This window comes from Salvelinus fontinalis, chromosome 7 (genome assembly GCF_029448725.1).
Source record: "Salvelinus fontinalis isolate EN_2023a chromosome 7, ASM2944872v1, whole genome shotgun sequence".
NCBI classification, from domain to species: domain Eukaryota; kingdom Metazoa; phylum Chordata; class Actinopteri; order Salmoniformes; family Salmonidae; genus Salvelinus; species Salvelinus fontinalis.
The window spans coordinates 65,740,188-65,757,613 of NC_074671.1; the positions used below are offsets into that span (position 1 = coordinate 65,740,188).

Genomic DNA, 17,426 nt, shown 5'->3' on the forward strand with positions numbered 1-17,426 from the left:
GCTCATTAAATGTATTTAATATATGTCTCATCAGGCTCCGGTAGCATCAGGTTTGAATTTTCATGCTGATCAAAGCTCCAATCAAATCCAGATATTTATATGATTAATAATGCTTTTGAATGACACTTTCGGTTTTTGCGGGAAATACCTGGTTACGAGGGAGGAAAGTGATTTATTCTCAGGATGGAACATTTGTAAGATACCGTGAAAATATTGAACCCTAATGAGCATACAGTTTGATTCACAAGACACCAACCAAGTCACTTACATATACTGTACCTTCAACAGTTCTAATGGCATTTTATGTCCATGATATGAAGTTTGTTGTAGTGACTGAGTAAGCCTAATTGTAAATGTAAGCATCAAAAGTGCCATGTTTGTACAGTTTATTATGTGGAGGAAATATTAAGGAAGCCAGGACCATACGCCAGGCCCGTTCCGTAGGCCGTACTGTAGGCCTACCTCTCACTGCAGTCCAGTGCCATGTTTGTACAGTTTATTATGTGGAGGAAACATTAAGGCAGCCAGGACCATACGCCAGGCCCGTTCCGTAGGCCGTACTGTAGGCCTACCTCTCACTGCAGTCCAGTGCCATGGATGGACATCTTTGAAGTTTGTCCTCTAGTAATTTAGGGGGGCAACTTGATGAAGGCCTCCTCACAATGACCTTATTATACAAGGCTCTACAGAAAGATACAAAAACGACACAGGCTATTTTTATTGTTCACATTATTTGTGTTGATGATGTATTGAAGTCAAGTGGTTCAACATTCAAATGCAGTTTGATGTACCACACAGGACAGCTAAAAGGGCGTTGAGCCACCATGAGCCAGAATAGTTTCAGTGCACCTTGGCATCCCTCATTTACTCAAGTGTTTCCATTGTTTTGGCATTTAGCTGTATTTTCATCTAACATGTGTTCCTTCCTGGATAAACTCAAGAACAAGGAGATTTTCCTCAGGAGGTCTCTGAAGTTCTACGTCTGTCTGGGTGTTATGTGCTTAATATATTGTTTATTTTCTAGAAATATATCCTTAGATACATTGATGAACTCAGTTGACAGTGGGAGTTAGCTAGCTATATAGCTATTCCCCAGCAGTTTCATCCTAGCTAGCTACCTAATGGCCTTTTTATAATCTGGATAGATAATACAAATGTATGAAGTTTCCCCTCGCATCTAGAGCTGCCTAATACAGCAAGCCAGTTGATAGTACAATAGCTAGGATGAATGCAATGTGTGACATTACTAGCTATATGGGTGACATTAGCTAACCTTAGATAATTGAGTGATGAAATCCAAAGAACGACATCACATCAGAAAAAGGTTTATAGCCAGCCTGGAATTACTGAGTCTACCATTACAGATATCCACTGACAAATCTTTACATAAATGAGATCATCAAAAACATGTTGAAATAGCATTTGGCTGAATTAGCTAGCTAGATTTCGTACATGATAACAAGCACCTTGCTGTGAGTCCACCATGTTGCAATGTAAACATCCTGTTGTATGGGTACCGCCACCCATTTAGCTAGCCAATCAATGGCATTATAATGAAAAGTGCAGTTGTTGCATGGTAAGAAACAGAAGAGAAAAAACACAGCTCAATCAAAACCATCTAAGCTATAGCGCTTTAGACACACCCACTCCTTTCCAGATGCACACTGCTTTCCTTTAGACACACCCACTCCTTTGCAGACACCTCCTACTTTCCTTTAGACAGACCCACTCCTTTGCAGACACCTCCTACTTTCCTTTAGACACACCCACTCCTTTGCAGACACCTCCTACTTTCCTTTAGACAGACCCACTCCTTTGCAGACACCTCCTACTTTCCTTTAGACACACCCACTTCTTTGCAGACACCTCCTACTTTCCTTTAGACACACCCACTCCTTTCCAGATGTCTAATACTTTCCTTTAGACACACCCACTCCTTTACAGATGTCTAATACTTTCCTTTAGACACACCCACTCGCCCTTACTCCGTTAGCCATATAGAGCCCCACAGTGGAGGTGTAATAATACCCATAAAACCTAGCAGTCAAACAGGGAAATAGTTCCAATCGTTTTTTCCACCATTCATTTTTCGTTCATTTTAGAAACACTTAAGATAAGGGCTGTGTTTCGTGTTGGCTTACCCTGGCGTGACATTTTGATAACCATGTAAATCTCTCTCGGACAAGGTGACTTTTAGTAATATATTCGGCTCTATTTCCTATGAGATTATATCATGTTAATTAGCATCGAAGTAGACATCATGCAAAACTACAAATCCCTGCAAGCTCCTGCACATCATCTCTAGCTGACACCTTTGCTAACAGGCATTATGTTAATTTAAAACTATCACAATTCCCAGAGTGCCCTGTTTGGGTGAAAGAGGTTGAGGTGTCAAGGATCAGGACTGTACAGCAAATCTCCTATGTGGAGGTGGTGAAGAGAGTTATAGGGGCAAGAGGCCCCAGTTCTATAAAAGACATGGTGGTGGATGCACCACAACCAGTTGCAAATGTTGTACGTCAATCAAGTGATCTGGATACACATATTGTGAAGAAGGTGGATGTTTTAGCATTTATAACCACAGTTATGAATTCTACTGCACAAGAAGTCCAAGAAGCTGGACATCATTATATCTGCAGCTGAGAAGTTTTTGGGCCTCCAAGACTTCACGGAAGAAGCACTGCAAGGACTACTGTTGCCAGAAAATGTTTCGCCCTTAGAGGATCCTTCTGAGCCTGTGTAGGAACCTGATTAGAACAGAAAAGCAGGCTGATTTTAGTTTAATTTACATTTTGTAATTGATATTTTGTATTCTTTTTGTATACTGTATGTACTGAACAAAAATATAAATGCAACATGTAGTGTCGGTCCCATGTTTCTTCCGAGAAATGTTCCATACACACAAAAAGCTTATTTCTCTCAAATGTTGTGCACAAATTTGTTTACATCCCTATTAGTGAGCATTTCTCCTTTGCCAAGATAATCCATCCACCTGACAGGTGTGGCATATCAAGAAGTTGCTTAAATAGCATGATCATCATTACACAGGTGCACCTTGTGCTGGGGACAGGAGTAGCTGAGTATGTGCTGCTTTGGCAGCAGCTAATGGGGATCCCTAATAAATATAAATAGTACAATTCCACTCAAATGTTTAGTTTTATCACACAACCCAATGCCACAGATGTCTCAAGTTTTGAGAGAGCATGCAATTGGCTGTTGCCAGATAATTCTATGTTAATTTCTCTACCATAAGCCACTTCCAAGTTGTTTTAGAGAATTTGGCAGTATGCCCAACAAGCCTCTCAATTGCAGACCACTTGTATGGTGTTGTGTGGGAAGCATTTGCTGATGTCAATGTTGTCAACAAAGTACTCCATGGTAGCATTGGGTTATTAGCAATTGCATTTTATCAATGGTAATTTGAATGCACAGAGATACCATGACAAGATCCCGAGGCCCGTTATCCTACCATTCATCTGCCGCCCATTTCTGAAGGATCTGTACACAATTCCTGGAAGCTGAAAATGTCCCAATTCTTCCATGGCCTGCATACTCACCAAACATGTCACCCATTGAGCCTGTTTGGGGTGGTCTGGATCAACGTGTACCACAGCTTGTTCCAGTTCCCGCCAATATATAAACTCAGCAAAAAAAGAAACGTCCTCTCACTGTCAACTGCATATATTTTAAGCAAACTTAACATGTGTAAATATTTGTATGGAAGTACCAAGATTCAACAACTGAGACATAAACTGAACAAGTTCCACAGACATGTGACTAACAGAAATGGGATAATGTGTGCCTGAACAAAGGGGGGTCAAAATAAAAAGTAACAGTCAGTGTCTGGTGTGGTCACCAGCTGCATTAAGTACTGCAGTGCATCTCCTCCTCATGGACTGCACCAGAGTTGCCAGTTCTTGCTGTGAGATGTTACCCCACTCTTCCACCAAGGCACCTACAAGTTCCTGGACATTTCTGGGGGGAATGAGATCCGGGCTCTTCGCTGGCCATGGCAGAACACTGACATTCCTGTATCGCAGGAAATCATACACAGAACGAGCAGTAAGGCTGGTGGTATTGACAAGCTGGAGGGTCATGTCGGAATGAGCCTGCAGGAAGGGTACCACATGAGGGAGGAGGATGTCTTCCCTGTAACGCACAGCGTTGAGATTGCCTGCAATGTCAACAAGCTCAGTCCGATGATGCTGTGACACACCGCCCCAGACCATGACAGACCGCTCCAGAGAACAGGCCTCTGTGTAACGCTGATTCCTTCCACGGTAAACGCAAATCCGATCATCACCCCTGGTGAGACAAAACCGCGACCCGTCAGTGAAGCGCACTTTTTGCCAGTCCTGTCTGGTCCAACGATGATGGGTTTGTGCCCATAGGCGACGTTGTTGCCGGTGATGTCTGGTGAGGACCTGCCTTACAACAGGCCTACAAGCCCTCAGTCCAGCCTCTCAGCCTATTGCAGACAGTCTGAGTACTGATGGAGGGATTGTGTGTTCCTGGTGCAACTTGGGCAGTTGTTGTTGCCATCCTGTACCTGTCCCGCAGGTGTGATGTTCAGATGTACCGATCCTGTGCAGGTGTTGTTACACGTGGTCTGCCACTGCGAGAACGATCAGCTGTCCGTTCTGTCTCCCTGTAGCGCTGTCTTAGGCGTCTCACAGTACGGACATTTCAATTTATTGCCCTGGCCACATACGCAGTCCTCATGCCTCCTTGCAGCATGCCTAAGGCACGTTCACGCAGAGAAGCAGTACAAAAAAAGTATGAATGTATGTACTTGTAAGTCGCTCTGGATAAGAGCGTCTGCTAAATGACTTAAATGTAAATGTAAATGTAAGCAGGGACCCTGGGCATCTTTCTTTTGGTGTTTTTCAGAGTTAGTAGAAAGGCCTCTTTAGTGTCCTAAGTTTTCATAACTGTGACCTTAATTGCTTATGTCTGTAAGTTGTTAGTGTCTTAAAGACCACTCTACGGGTGCTTGTTTATTGATTGTTTATGGTTCATTGAACAAGCATGGGAAACAGTGTTTAAACCCTATACAAAGAAGATCTGTGAAGTTATTTGGATTTTTACAAATAATCTTTGAAAGACAGGGTCCTGAAAAAGGGACGTTTCTTTTTTTGCTGAGTTTAGCAACTTCGCACAGCAATTGAAGAGGAGTTCCAGCCAGCCAAACCCTGCCCTTACTCGGATGACGCTGGGCCAATCGTGCGTCGCCTCATGGGTCTCCCGGTCGCGGCTGGCACGGGGACGCACTTCGCACTGCTTGATGAGGCAGGTAGCCTAGTGGTTAGAGCGTTGGGCCAGTTACCGAAAGGTTGCTGTATTGTGTCCGCAAGCTGACAAGACGAAAATCTGCTATTCTGCCCCCGTCATTGGCAATACGAATTTGTTCTTTACTGACTTACCTATTTATATAAAAGGTTACATTTAAAAAAAAATTACCTGCTGCGCTGCTCGGGAGGCTCAATCTACAAAGTTGTTAATGCTTATCAATTGTCTTGCACAAAGTATCAAAATACTAAAATACAACTTAAACTCTTAAAAATTAAAGAATTTAAATGTTAATTATTTTTTTTATCACAAGAACAATGAGAAAATATGGGAAAATATATAATTAATGTAATTTTAATTTTATAAAGCAGCCCGTGTAATCATCTGCCAGAGAGTAGACCCAATCGGCCCGAGACCCAAGTAATAGATTTGGGCCAGATAACTCTCACCGGAATCGGCCTGAGCTCAGTCTCCGCATCCTAGCCATAAGTATTACTGCCCGGGCCAGACTCCAGCCACATGACTTCGGCCGACTCTGATTCTCAGCCCAGATCCACTGTGCTAGCTGGTGTGGGACAACGTCAGTCAGCAGCGTAGCCTAGTGGTTAGAGTGTTGGACTAGTAACTGAAAGGTTGCAAGATCAAATCCCCCAGCTGGCAATGTGCAAATCTGTTGTTCTGCCTCTGAACAAGGCAGTTAAACCACTGTTTCTAGCCCGTCATAGAAAATAAGAATTTGTTCTTAACTGACTTGCCTAGTAAAATCAAAGTTAAAAATAATGTGTCACGGAGCGACCCCTTCTCATGTAATGGGGTTTGGCGATCCCGGAAAGCACGGAAGGCGTTAGTGGGAGAACAGGAAGTTCCGGACAGACGCATAGAAATAGCCAGAACGGTTCAGTTAAGAAGATAACCTTTGTGTCCATTTCTATTTATTACTACAGGTATGTAATAGGTTTAAACTTTCTAATATCGAAATAATATGTAATACCATTTTAGGTAATATATCCGTTAAGGTATTATCACGTTTAGTAAAGGTTTGATGTGTCATTGTTGTGTGAAGCCGAGTGAAGAAAGTGATAACTATTTTACAAGTTACGTAGTTAGAGCAGTTGGGGTTTGTCTGAGTGGATGTACATATTTTTCTCACGGTCATTTCATAAAGAATCTATTGACTTGAGATGTCTGAATTCGTTTCACAAGTTATTGGTTTTGTGTAAAATTCACGAGCTGGTAAAATGGCGGCGCCACTCGGTCTGCATCTACACACATCAGTTCAGGCAGTGAGGGTGCAGCAGAGAGACAATTTTACGGTTGCACTACGGTTTTGAAGCTGAACGTAATGATTATCAGTTTTCTACACATGTACTAATATTCAGAGACATTCAGTTGTTTCTATCTTTCTCTATAAATGTTACTTTGGTGTGAACGGAATTACTATTGGATTTTGATTGAAATAATACAGTGAAGACAAGGTTATTCAGGAAAATAGTACATAGTGCTGCCTACAACATACTACAACCTTGTACTAAATGTTTTTTGAGGCATTTATGCATTTATGTGTATAGGGGATATCTACTATAGATTAAGTGCGTTTAAGTTGTGTAGCCTAATTTAAAGTGAATACTTTGTCTAATGTGAATTAATTAATGTTTTGTTGTCAATGCTTAGCTACCAGATCTATTGAAGTGAGATCAGTGCTTGACTTGGACAGGAGCTCACCGGAGCTGAGTACCATCCCCTCACATTTCTACTGTTTGAGCTCATGTTCCTCTTATAGAATATTAGCTCAACAGTATTGTAGCGATCCTGCAACTAAATATAAACACTAATTTTAGAGAAAGAAATTGCCAGAACTGTCAAGACAATAACTTTTTGTCTGTTTGTCTTTATTACTACAGGACGACTAGAATTAAGTCTGAGGCCGGTAACATCCACCGTGAGGAGAAACCCAGCCTGCCTCTCTCCTTCCACACTGAGTCCAAACCTACAGTCACTGGGTCCTGATTGTGACAGTGGAGCCTAGTTTGCAATGCAGAATCCAGAGATGGCATCAGTGAAGCTGGAAGACTGCAGTCAAACACTGGAGCTGAATGTCAACATTAAAGATGAAGAAGAGGAGGAGAATATTGGGAAATCTGTTTCTCATGGTAAGAGCAGGTTCTATCTAACTAAGTGTATGTTGTTCGTTCCAACTTCCCACTGTGTATGAAAAGTTGCAGTAGAACTGTTTCATGATGAACTGTTTCAATGAGAAGGTAGATGTTATTTCATGCTACTGACACTTGCATGGTTTGACACCAGTATTGCCAGCATTTATTTTATTCACTGAGCTATCTAGAGTGCTCAGAGTAGACTGAAGAAGTGAAGTAGATAAGCTGCCAGTGTTTTAAAGTTCTATGAAGTGAGTCTGTGTAGTTTTTAACTCTTGTGATAGTGAGTGGAGGATGATATAGCTCAATGTTTTTATGATACTTATAGAATAATTTTATTCCCATTTTGTATTGCACAGCCTACTGATATGAATACTTTCAGGTAGCCTAGTGGTTAGAGTGTTGGGCTAGTAACCAAAAGGTTGCTGGTTTGAATCCCTGAGCTGACAAAGTAAAAATGTGTTGTTCTGTCCTTGAGCATAGCAGTTAACACACTGTTCCCCGAAGACGTGGTTGTCGATTATGGCAGTGCCCCCCACACTTCTCTGATTAGAGGTGTTGGGTTAAATGTGGAAAACACATTTCAGTTGAATGCATTCAGTTGTACAACTGACTAGGTATCCCCCTCTCCCATTCGGAAAGTATTTAGACCCCTTGACTTTTTCCACATTTTGTTACGTCACAGCCTTATTCTAAAATTGATCAAATTAAACACTCATCAATCTACACACAATACCCAATAATGACAAAGCAAACCAGTTTTTATAAATGTTTTAAAATTTTATCAAAAATTTGAAACAGAAATATGTTATTTACATAAGTATTCAGACTCTTTGCTATGAGACTCGACATTGAGCTCCGATGCATCCTGTTTCCATTGATCATCCTTGAGATGTTTCTACAACTTGATTGGAGTCCACCTGTGGTAAATTCAATTGATTGGACATGATTTGGAAAGGCACACACCTGTCTATATAAGGTCCCACATTTGACAGCGCATGTCAGAGCAAAAACCAAGCCATGAGGTCGACGGAATTGTCCGTAGAGCTCCATGGAAGGAAAAATTCACAAGCTGGTAAAATGGCGGTTCCCACTCTGTCTATGTCAACGGACTTCAGTGCAGGCAGTGATGGTGCAGCAGAGAGAGACAATTTCACAGTTGCTCTACTGTTTTGAAGCTAAATGTAATGATTATCGGTTTTCTACATGTGTACTAATATTCAGATGTATGCAGTTGTTTCTATATTTATCTGTAAATGTTACTATGGTGTGAACGGGAAATACTATTGGTTTTTGATTGAAATAATACAGCGAATACAAGGTTATTCAGGAAAATAATACATAGTGCTGCTTAAAGCATACTGAAACCTTGTACTAAATGGTTTTTGAGTCATTTATGCGAATTTGGGAAAATCTACGAGAGGTTAAGTTCACTTACGTTGTGCAGACAAATTTAAAGCAGGTACTTTGTCTAATTTTAATGAATTTATGTTTTGTTCTCAATGCTTATCCACCTGATCTATTGAAGTGAGATCAGTGCTTGACTTGGACAGGAGCTCACCGCAGCAGAGTACCGGCACCTCACATTTCTACTGCTTGATCTCATGTTCCTCTTATAGTATATTAACTCAACAGTATTTTGGAGCTCCTGAACCTAAAAATTAGTACCGACATCTATTTCAGTCCAAGTCAAGCGCTGAATTAGATAATTGAAAAATAAGAAATATAATATATTTTTAGAGAATAAAGAAAGTGCCTGAACTGTCAAGACAATAACTTGTCTGTTTCTCAATGTTACTACAGGACTAGAATTAAGTCTGAGGCCGGTGACATCAACAGTGAGGACAAACCCAGCCTGCCTCTCTCATTCCACACTGAGTCCAAACCTACAGTCACTGAGTCCTGATTGTGACAGTGGAGCCCAGTTTGCACTGCAGGATTCAGAGATGAAACCAGTGAAGCTGGAAGACTGCAGTCAAACACTGGAGCTGAATGTCAACATTAAAGATGAAGAAGAGAAGATTGGGAAATCTCTTTCTCATGGTAAGAGAATACCAAGATTGTGCAAAGCTGTCATCAAGGCAAAGGGTGACTATTTGATGAATCGCAAATATAATATATTTAGATTTTTTATCACTTTTTTTTGGTTACTACATGATTCCAAATGTGTTATTTCATAGTTTTGATGTCTTCACTATTATTCTACAATGTAGAAAATCGTAAAATTAAGAAACCCTTGAATGAGTAGGTGTTCTAAAACTTTTGACCTGTAGTGTATATCACACAACTGACTGGTTCTACTGATGTTGTTCACACAGGAGACCATGTTGAGACATTCTCTACATCCAGAGAGCAACAGCAGGAAGATCATAGAGCTAAGTGGTCTCACCACTGCCCACATTGTGAGGAGAATTTTTCAGTTCTATCAACACTAAAAATACACTTGAAAATACACCTAGGAGATAATCTGTATTCCTGTACTGACTGTGGGAAGAATTTCTCAACATCAAAGGTTCTAACAGTTCATCAGAGAGTGCATACAGGAGAAAAGCCTTACTCCTGCTCTGACTGTGGTGCGAGTTTCTCTCAACTGGGCACCTTAAAACGACATGAACGTGTACACACAGGAGAGAAGCCTTACTCCTGCTCTGACTGTGGAAAGAGTTTCTCTCGACCCGATGACTTAAAAACACACGAACATATACATACAGGAGTGAAGCCTTACTCCTGCTCTGACTGTGGAAAGAGTTTTTCTCGACTGGGCCACTTAAAAACACATGAACGTATACATACAGGAGTGAAGCCTTACTCCTGCTCTGACTGTGGAAAGAGTTTCTCTCAACTGGGTGAATTAAAAATACATGACCGTATACATACAGGATTGAAGCCTTACTCCTGCTCTGACTGTGGAAAGAGTTTCTCTCAACTGGACAGCGTGAAAACACATGAACGTATACACACAGGAGAGAGGCCTTACTCCTGCTCTGACTGTGGAAAGAGTTTCTCTAAACTGGACAACTTAAAAAGACATGAACGTATACATACAGGAGTGAAGCCTTACTCCTGCTCTGACTGTGGAAAGAGTTTCTCTCGACTGGGCCACTTAAAAACACATGAACGTATACATACAGGAGTGAAACCTTAATCCTGCTCTAATTGTGTAAAATGCTTCACATCAACTCACCTAAAAGTTCATCAGAGAACACACACGGGAGAGAAGCCTTTCTACTGCTCTGACTGAGGAAAAAGTTTATTTTGAATGTGCCTGTTAAAAAGACACCAAGGTAAACATAAAGAAGAGAAGACTTACCACTGATCTGACTGTATGTTATTATTTTTGTAAACAACAGCTGATCTAAAAGTTCATTAGAGAACAGACACAGGAGAGAAGCATTACTTCTGCTCTGACTGTGGCAGGAGTTTCTCTGGCCAGATTGGCAATGTAAAGACACAACAACTGATACACACTTGAGAGAAGCCTTATTACTGCACTGACAGTGAGAAGAGATTCTACAATTTGGGCCATTTTAAAAAGACACCATTGTGTACATAAAGGAGAGACCTCATCATTTCTCTCAGACCAGCTAAGGTTAGTCACTCCCCTTAATTCTCATGACATTAAATAATTGGCAATGTTGAATTGGATCAAATGAAGAAAGCGTAGAACACTATTGTAATCCTATAGTTTCTCACTGTGAGAGAACTACAGAGGAAAGGGAGTGTTATAGAATGTTAGCCTCTTTATTGATCAGTGTGCACCTTGTCAGTTTTGGTGTGTTTTTTTAGCTTCTACTGTAAAGATATTGAGATGACCTTGGATTTGCCCTTAGGGTTGAATATCCTCTGTGAGGTGTCCATGTCACGTTCCTGACCTGTTTTCTCTTGTTTTTGTATGTGTTTAGTTGGTCAGGGCGTGAGTTGGCGTGGGCATTCTATGTATTGTGTTTCTATGTTGGGTTTAATGTGTTGCCTGATATGGTTCTCAATTAGAGGCAGGTGTTTGACGTTTCCTCTGATTGAGAACCATATTAAGGTAGGCTGTTCTCACTGTTTGTTTGTGGGTGATTGTCTTCCGTGTCTGTATGTATGTTCGTACCACACGGGACTGTCGCGTTTGTTTGTAGTCTGTACCTGTTCGTGCGTTCTTCGTGTATTTGTAAGTTCTCATGTTTTAGGTCAGTCTACATCGTTTATTTGTTTTGTAGTTTGTTTAAGAGTTTTCGTGTTTCGTCGTTCTGTTAATAAATATTCATTATGTCTTCATCACCCGCTGCGCCTTGGTCCGCTCATTGTCCTCAAGACGATCGTGACAGAACTACCCACCACAAAAGGACCAAGCAGCGTGTCAAGCAGCAGCAGGAACAACATACACAGGATTCCTGGACATGGGAGAAAATTTTGGAGGGAAAAGGACACTGGGCTCACATTGGAGAATATCGCCGCTCTCAGGAAGAGATGGAGGCAGCTAAAGCCCTGGAGCGGTGGTATGAGGAGGCAGCACGGAGGCGTGGCTGGAAGCCCCTGAAGAGACCCCAAAAATGTCTTAGGGGGGGGGCGGGGCTGCGCCCACTTCCCATGCTTACCGTGGAGAGCGGGAGTACGGGCAGACACCGTGTTATGCGGTAGAGCGCACGGTGTCTCCTGTACGTGTGCATAGCCCGGTGCGGTACATACCAGCTCCTCGTATCGCCCGGGCTAGATTGAGTATTGAGCCAGGTGCCACGAAGCCGGCTCAACACGTCTGGTCTCCAGTGCGTCTCCTCGGGCCGGCATACATGGCACCAGCCTTACGCATGGTGTCCCCGGTTCGCCTACACAGCCCAGTGTGGGTTATTCCACCTCCCCGCACTGGTCGGGCTACGGGGAGGATACAACCAGGTAAGGTTGGGCAGGCTCAGTGCTCAAGGGAGCCAGTACGCCTGCACTGTCCGGTATTTCCGGCGCCACCTCCCCGCCCCAGCCCAGTACCACCAGTGCCTACACCACGCACCAGGCTTCCTGTGCGTCTCCAGAGCCCTGTTCCTCCTCCACGCACTAGCCCTATGGTGCGTGTCTCCAGCCCATTACCACCAGTGCCTACACCACGCACTAAGCCTCCTGTGCGTCTCCAGAGTCCTCTGCGTCCTGTTGCTGCTTCCCGCACTAGCCTGAAGGTGCGTGTCCTTAGCCCGGTACCTCCAGTTCTGGCACCACGCACCAGGCCTACAGTGCGCCTCAGCCGGCCAGAGTCTGCCGTCTGCCCAGCGGCGCCTGAACTGCCCGTCTGCCCAACGCCGTCTGAGCTGTCCGTCTGCCAAGCGCTGCCTGAACTGCCCGTCTGTCCTGAGCCTTCAAAGCCGCCCGTCTGTCCTGACCCTTCAAAGCCGTTCGTCAGTCAGGAGCCGCTAGAGCCTTCCGCCAGCCAGGAGCCTCCAGAGCCGTCAGCCAGCCATGAGCCGCCAGAGCCGTCAGCCAGCCATGAGCAGCCAGAGCCGTCAGCCAGCCATGAGCAGCCAGAGCCGTCAGCCAGCCATGAGCAGCCAGAGCCGTCAGCCAGCCATGAGCAGCCAGAGCCGTCAGCCAGCCATGAGCAGCCAGAGCCGTCAGCCAGCCATGAGCAGCCAGAGCCGTCAGCCAGCCATGAGCAGCCAGAGCCGTCAGCCAGCCATGAACAGCCGTCCCTCAGTCCGGAGCTGCCGTCCCTCAGTCCGGAGCTGCCGTCCCTCAGTACGGAGCTGCCGTCCCTCATTCCGGGGCTGCCCCTTAGTCCGGAGCTTCCCCTCATTCCGGTGCTGCCCCTTAGTCCGGTGCTGCCCCTTAATCCAGTGGGGTTAATTTGGAGGGTGGTCATTGGGAGGAGGCTACAAAAGCGGGGATTGACCCTGGTGGGATGGGGACCACGCCCAGAGCATGAGCCGCCACCATGGACAGATGCCCACCCAGACCCTCCCCTAGACTTTTGGTGGTGCGCCCGGAGTTCGCACCTTGAGGGGGGGGTTATGTCACGTTCCTGACCTGTTTTCTCTTGTTTTTGTATGTGTTTAGTTGGTCAGGGCGTGAGTTGGCGTGGGCATTCTATGTATTGTGTTTCTATGTTGGGTTTAATGTGTTGCCTGATATGGTTCTCAATTAGAGGCAGGTGTTTGACGTTTCCTCTGATTGAGAACCATATTAAGGTAGGCTGTTCTCACTGTTTGTTTGTGGGTGATTGTCTTCCGTGTCTGTATGTATGTTCGTACCACACGGGACTGTCGCGTTTGTTTGTAGTCTGTACCTGTTCGTGCGTTCTTCGTGTATTTGTAAGTTCTCATGTTTTAGGTCAGTCTACATCGTTTATTTGTTTTGTAGTTTGTTTAAGAGTTTTCGTGTTTCGTCGTTCTGTTAATAAATATTCATTATGTCTTCATCACCCGCTGCGCCTTGGTCCACTCATTCACCACAAGACGACCGTTACAGTCCACTATGGAGTCTGATGGTTGACTGGGTGGTAGTAGTTCCCTCTGCAGTTTTCTGTGGGAAAGAGCTGGTAGACACAACATGTACAGAGTGTACAAAACATGAAGGGACACCTGCTCTTTCCATGACATAGACTGACCAGGTGAACCCAGATGAAAACTATAATCCTTATTGATGTAGTTTTTATTATGAATTTATTATGGATTCATTATGGATCCCCATTAGCCTTCAGCAGAAAACAAGAGACTGCAGTTGCAGTGGGCTAAGAAATGAAAAGACTGTACGCTGGAGAATTTGAAAAACATTTCCTGTTCCTGCTGTTTCATGCTGATGGAAAGACTAGGGTATGGAGGAAACCACGTACATGCATCCAGTAGTGGAAAAATTACCTAACTGTCATACTTGAGTAAATGTAATGATACCTTAATAGAAAATGACTCAAGTGAAAGTCACCCACTAAAATACTACTTGAGTAAAAGTATTTGGTTGTAAATATACTTAAGTATCAAAAGTTAAAGTATGAATAATTTCAAATTCCTGAAATTAAGCAAACCAGACTGCACAACTGCTGTTTTTTTATATTACGGATAGCCAGGGGCTCACTCCAACACTCAGACATAATTTACAAGCGAAGCATTTGTGTTCAGTGAGTCCGCCAGATCAGAGGCAGTAGGGATGACCAGGGATGTTATCTTGATAAGTGTGTGAATTGGACCACTTTCTGTCCTGCTAATCATAAGAAATGTAACGAGTTCTTTTGGGTGTCAAGGGAAAATGTATGGAGTAAAAAGTACATTATTTTCTTTCGGAATGTAGTGAAATAAAAGTAAAAGTTGTCAACAATATAAATAGTAAAGTACAGATACCCCCCAAAAACGTAAATTCATAGCCTGTTTATCATTAAACAAAAATTGTTTAGTAATATAAAATAATCCACCAAAACTAATGCTAAAAACTAATCATCACACCATCTTTATCTGATATATACGGACGGAGTGCACAAAATATTAGGAACACCTTCCTAATATTGAGTTGCACCCCTGTTTGTCCTCAGAACAGCCTCAATTTGTCAGGGCATAGATTGTCCAAGGTGTTGATAGCGTTTCACAGGGATGCTGGTCCACGATGACTCCAATGCTTCCCACAGTTGTGTCGGGTTGGCTGGGAGCGGATCACTACTCTGAATAGCTCGTTCCATCTCCTCCCACAGATGCTCAATTGGATTGAGATCAGGTTCCCCAATCCTGGTCCCAAAAGGGGTGGACATGTATGTTTTTGCCCTAATACTCACATACCTTATTCGTTCCAAAGCCTTGAGTTGCTTTGTTGAATTCAGTGTGTAAGTGTTAGTGCAAAAACTAGAAAGCGTACCCCTTTGGGTCCCCTGGACCAGGATTGGGAAACACTGCAGTACATAGCAAAAAGTGTGATGATGCAAATTATATGCAATTATCATAAAGACATTTTCCACTGTACTGGAAGTTTTTTTAAATTTAACTAGGCAAGTCAGTTAAGAACAAATTCTTATGTAAAATGACAACCCACTGTTCCTAGGCTAACTGCCTTGTTCAGGAGCAGAATGACAGATTTTTTACCTTGGCAGTTCGATCTAGCAACCTTTCGGTTACTGGCCTAATGCTCTAACTACTAGGCTACCTGTCATCCCCAAGTTCTCTATCTTGAAAACTTGATTGCTAACATACCATATTTCTGGCGTTGTGAAAACATCCCTTTCATAGAGCCTACCACTCCATTTAAGGAGTAGTTCACTATTTTACAACTTGAAGTCCTGTATGTCAGATTACTTGGTTGGTATTCAGGGGACAAGGTACAGTATGTACTCAGGAGATGAATCTCTGATCTTAGCAGCACCATTCTTACGCCTTCACGTCATTGCACTGTGGTTCTTCAATGCTTCCGGATTTTCTGTTTAATAAACCTGGGTCAATGGAAACCTGTCTATTGATGCCATCTCTGGATCCTGCAGTGCAAACTAGGCTCCACTGTCACAATCAGGACCCAGTCACTGTAGGTTTGTAGTATGGAAGAAGAGAGGCAGGCTGGGTTTGTCCTCACTGTCAACTCTGGATAGGATCCCAGTCCTAAATAGAAGTCTGGTCCGCCCCTGTGCATGCCACACCCCTCCCATTGTTACCCTCCCATCGACTGCATTTCAACGGCCTGACCCTCAATATAGTCCCAGTAGTGCAGTATATTAAACTCTAACAATGGGGTGTTGAAAGGGTTTGCAAGTTGGAAGGCCACCTCAATTCAAGAATGAATGACCCATGTAGTGTCACTATTATTTGGTCACCTCACCAGACCTCCATTTTGGTTGAGTGTGGTCCCTGTTTCACTAATCTATCCTGTAAAATTCATAGAATAAAAAGGAAAGTTTCCCATCTTCCTAAATCTGAGGGTGGTTTTAACCTTCCAGATTAGGAATTGTATCAACTCACTACTGAAGGCTGTTACTTTCGACATATAGTTAAATGCACTAAAGAGGAACAATGGGTGTTTGGTTCATATTGAAGATGTGCATGTTCATCCCCAGAATGTTTTACGTGTTTATATTCAAAAGATAAAGATAAAAACATGAATAACTTCATAGTTAAGAACATTATAACAATATGGAAGAAGATGAAACGTATTCTACAAGAATCAATATCAATCCCTAGAAACCACACGAATTAGTGGACACTGTTAATTAGTGGAATGTTACAAATACATGAAATATCGTTTCAAAGCCATTGTTCAAAATGTGATCATACATACAGTACAAACGGAGGGGTGTGGCCTGCACAGGGGAGGACCAGGAAGTTGATCTCAGAGTTGGCAGATTAACAGTGAGTACAAACCCAGCCTGCCTCTCTCCTTCCACACTGTAAATCTACAGTCACTGGGTCCTGATTGTGACAGTGGAGTCTAATGTGCACTGCAGGATCCAGAGATGGCATCAGTAGACAGGTTTCCATTACCTAAGTTAATTAGACAAAATAACCCACAGAAAAAAAATCAGGAGACATTGAAGAACCACAGTGCAATGACGTGAAGGCGTAAGAATGATGCTGCTAAGATCAGAGATTCATCTCCTGAGTACATATTGTACCTCGGCCCCTGAATACCAACCAAGTAATCTGACATACAGGACTTCAAGTTGTAAAATAGTAAACTACTCCTTTAATGGAGTGGTAGGCTCTATGAAAGGGATGTTTCACAAAAAAACTTTATTGTAGTATTTTGTTCATTAGCACACTGCAATCACTTTCAGTACAAAGCAAAAAGTGTGATTATGATAATGATAATGATATGAAAATGACAAATGATAATTGCATGTAATTTGCATCATCAGACTTTTTTGCTGTGTACTGCAGTGTACCCTAATCCTGGTCCTGGGGATCCATAGAGGTGAGCTTTTGTGATTTTGCCCTAAAACTCACACACTGGATTTAACTCAGCAACTCAAGCCTTTGAACTGAATAAGGTATGTGAGTGCTAGGGCAAAAACATACATGTACACCCCTTTGGGACCAGGGCTGGGGAACACTG

General features: G+C 43.0%; 2 protein-coding genes across 2 annotated transcripts in view; both read left to right on the top strand.

The window, feature by feature from the left end:
* The window catches only part of LOC129860172 (zinc finger protein 883-like), a 483,924-nt gene that overhangs the window by 275,239 nt on the left and 191,259 nt on the right, over positions 1–17,426 (top strand). The gene's annotated exons all lie outside the window — the stretch shown is intronic.
* On the top strand, positions 6,142–11,708 carry LOC129860195 (zinc finger protein 239-like). The gene is made up of 4 exons (XM_055930576.1): positions 6,142–6,233; positions 7,191–7,439; positions 9,246–9,485; positions 9,761–11,708. The coding sequence occupies exons 2-4, from the start codon at positions 7,322–7,324 to the stop codon at positions 10,585–10,587; spliced, it is 1,185 nt and encodes a 394-aa protein (XP_055786551.1). The 5' UTR covers positions 6,142–6,233; positions 7,191–7,321; the 3' UTR covers positions 10,588–11,708.

What these genes read in the sequence shown, in the direction of transcription:
- LOC129860195 (XM_055930576.1), top strand. Translation starts at nt 7,322, where the DNA reads ATGCAGAATCCAGAGATGGCATCAGTGAAGCTGGAAGACTGCAGTCAA. An exon ending in TGGGAAATCTGTTTCTCATG is followed by an intron (nt 7,440 to 9,245) that starts GTAAGAGCAGGT and finishes ATGTTACTACAG; the next exon opens with GACTAGAATTAAGTCTGAGG. An exon ending in TGGGAAATCTCTTTCTCATG is followed by an intron (nt 9,486 to 9,760) that starts GTAAGAGAATAC and finishes TTGTTCACACAG; the next exon opens with GAGACCATGTTGAGACATTC.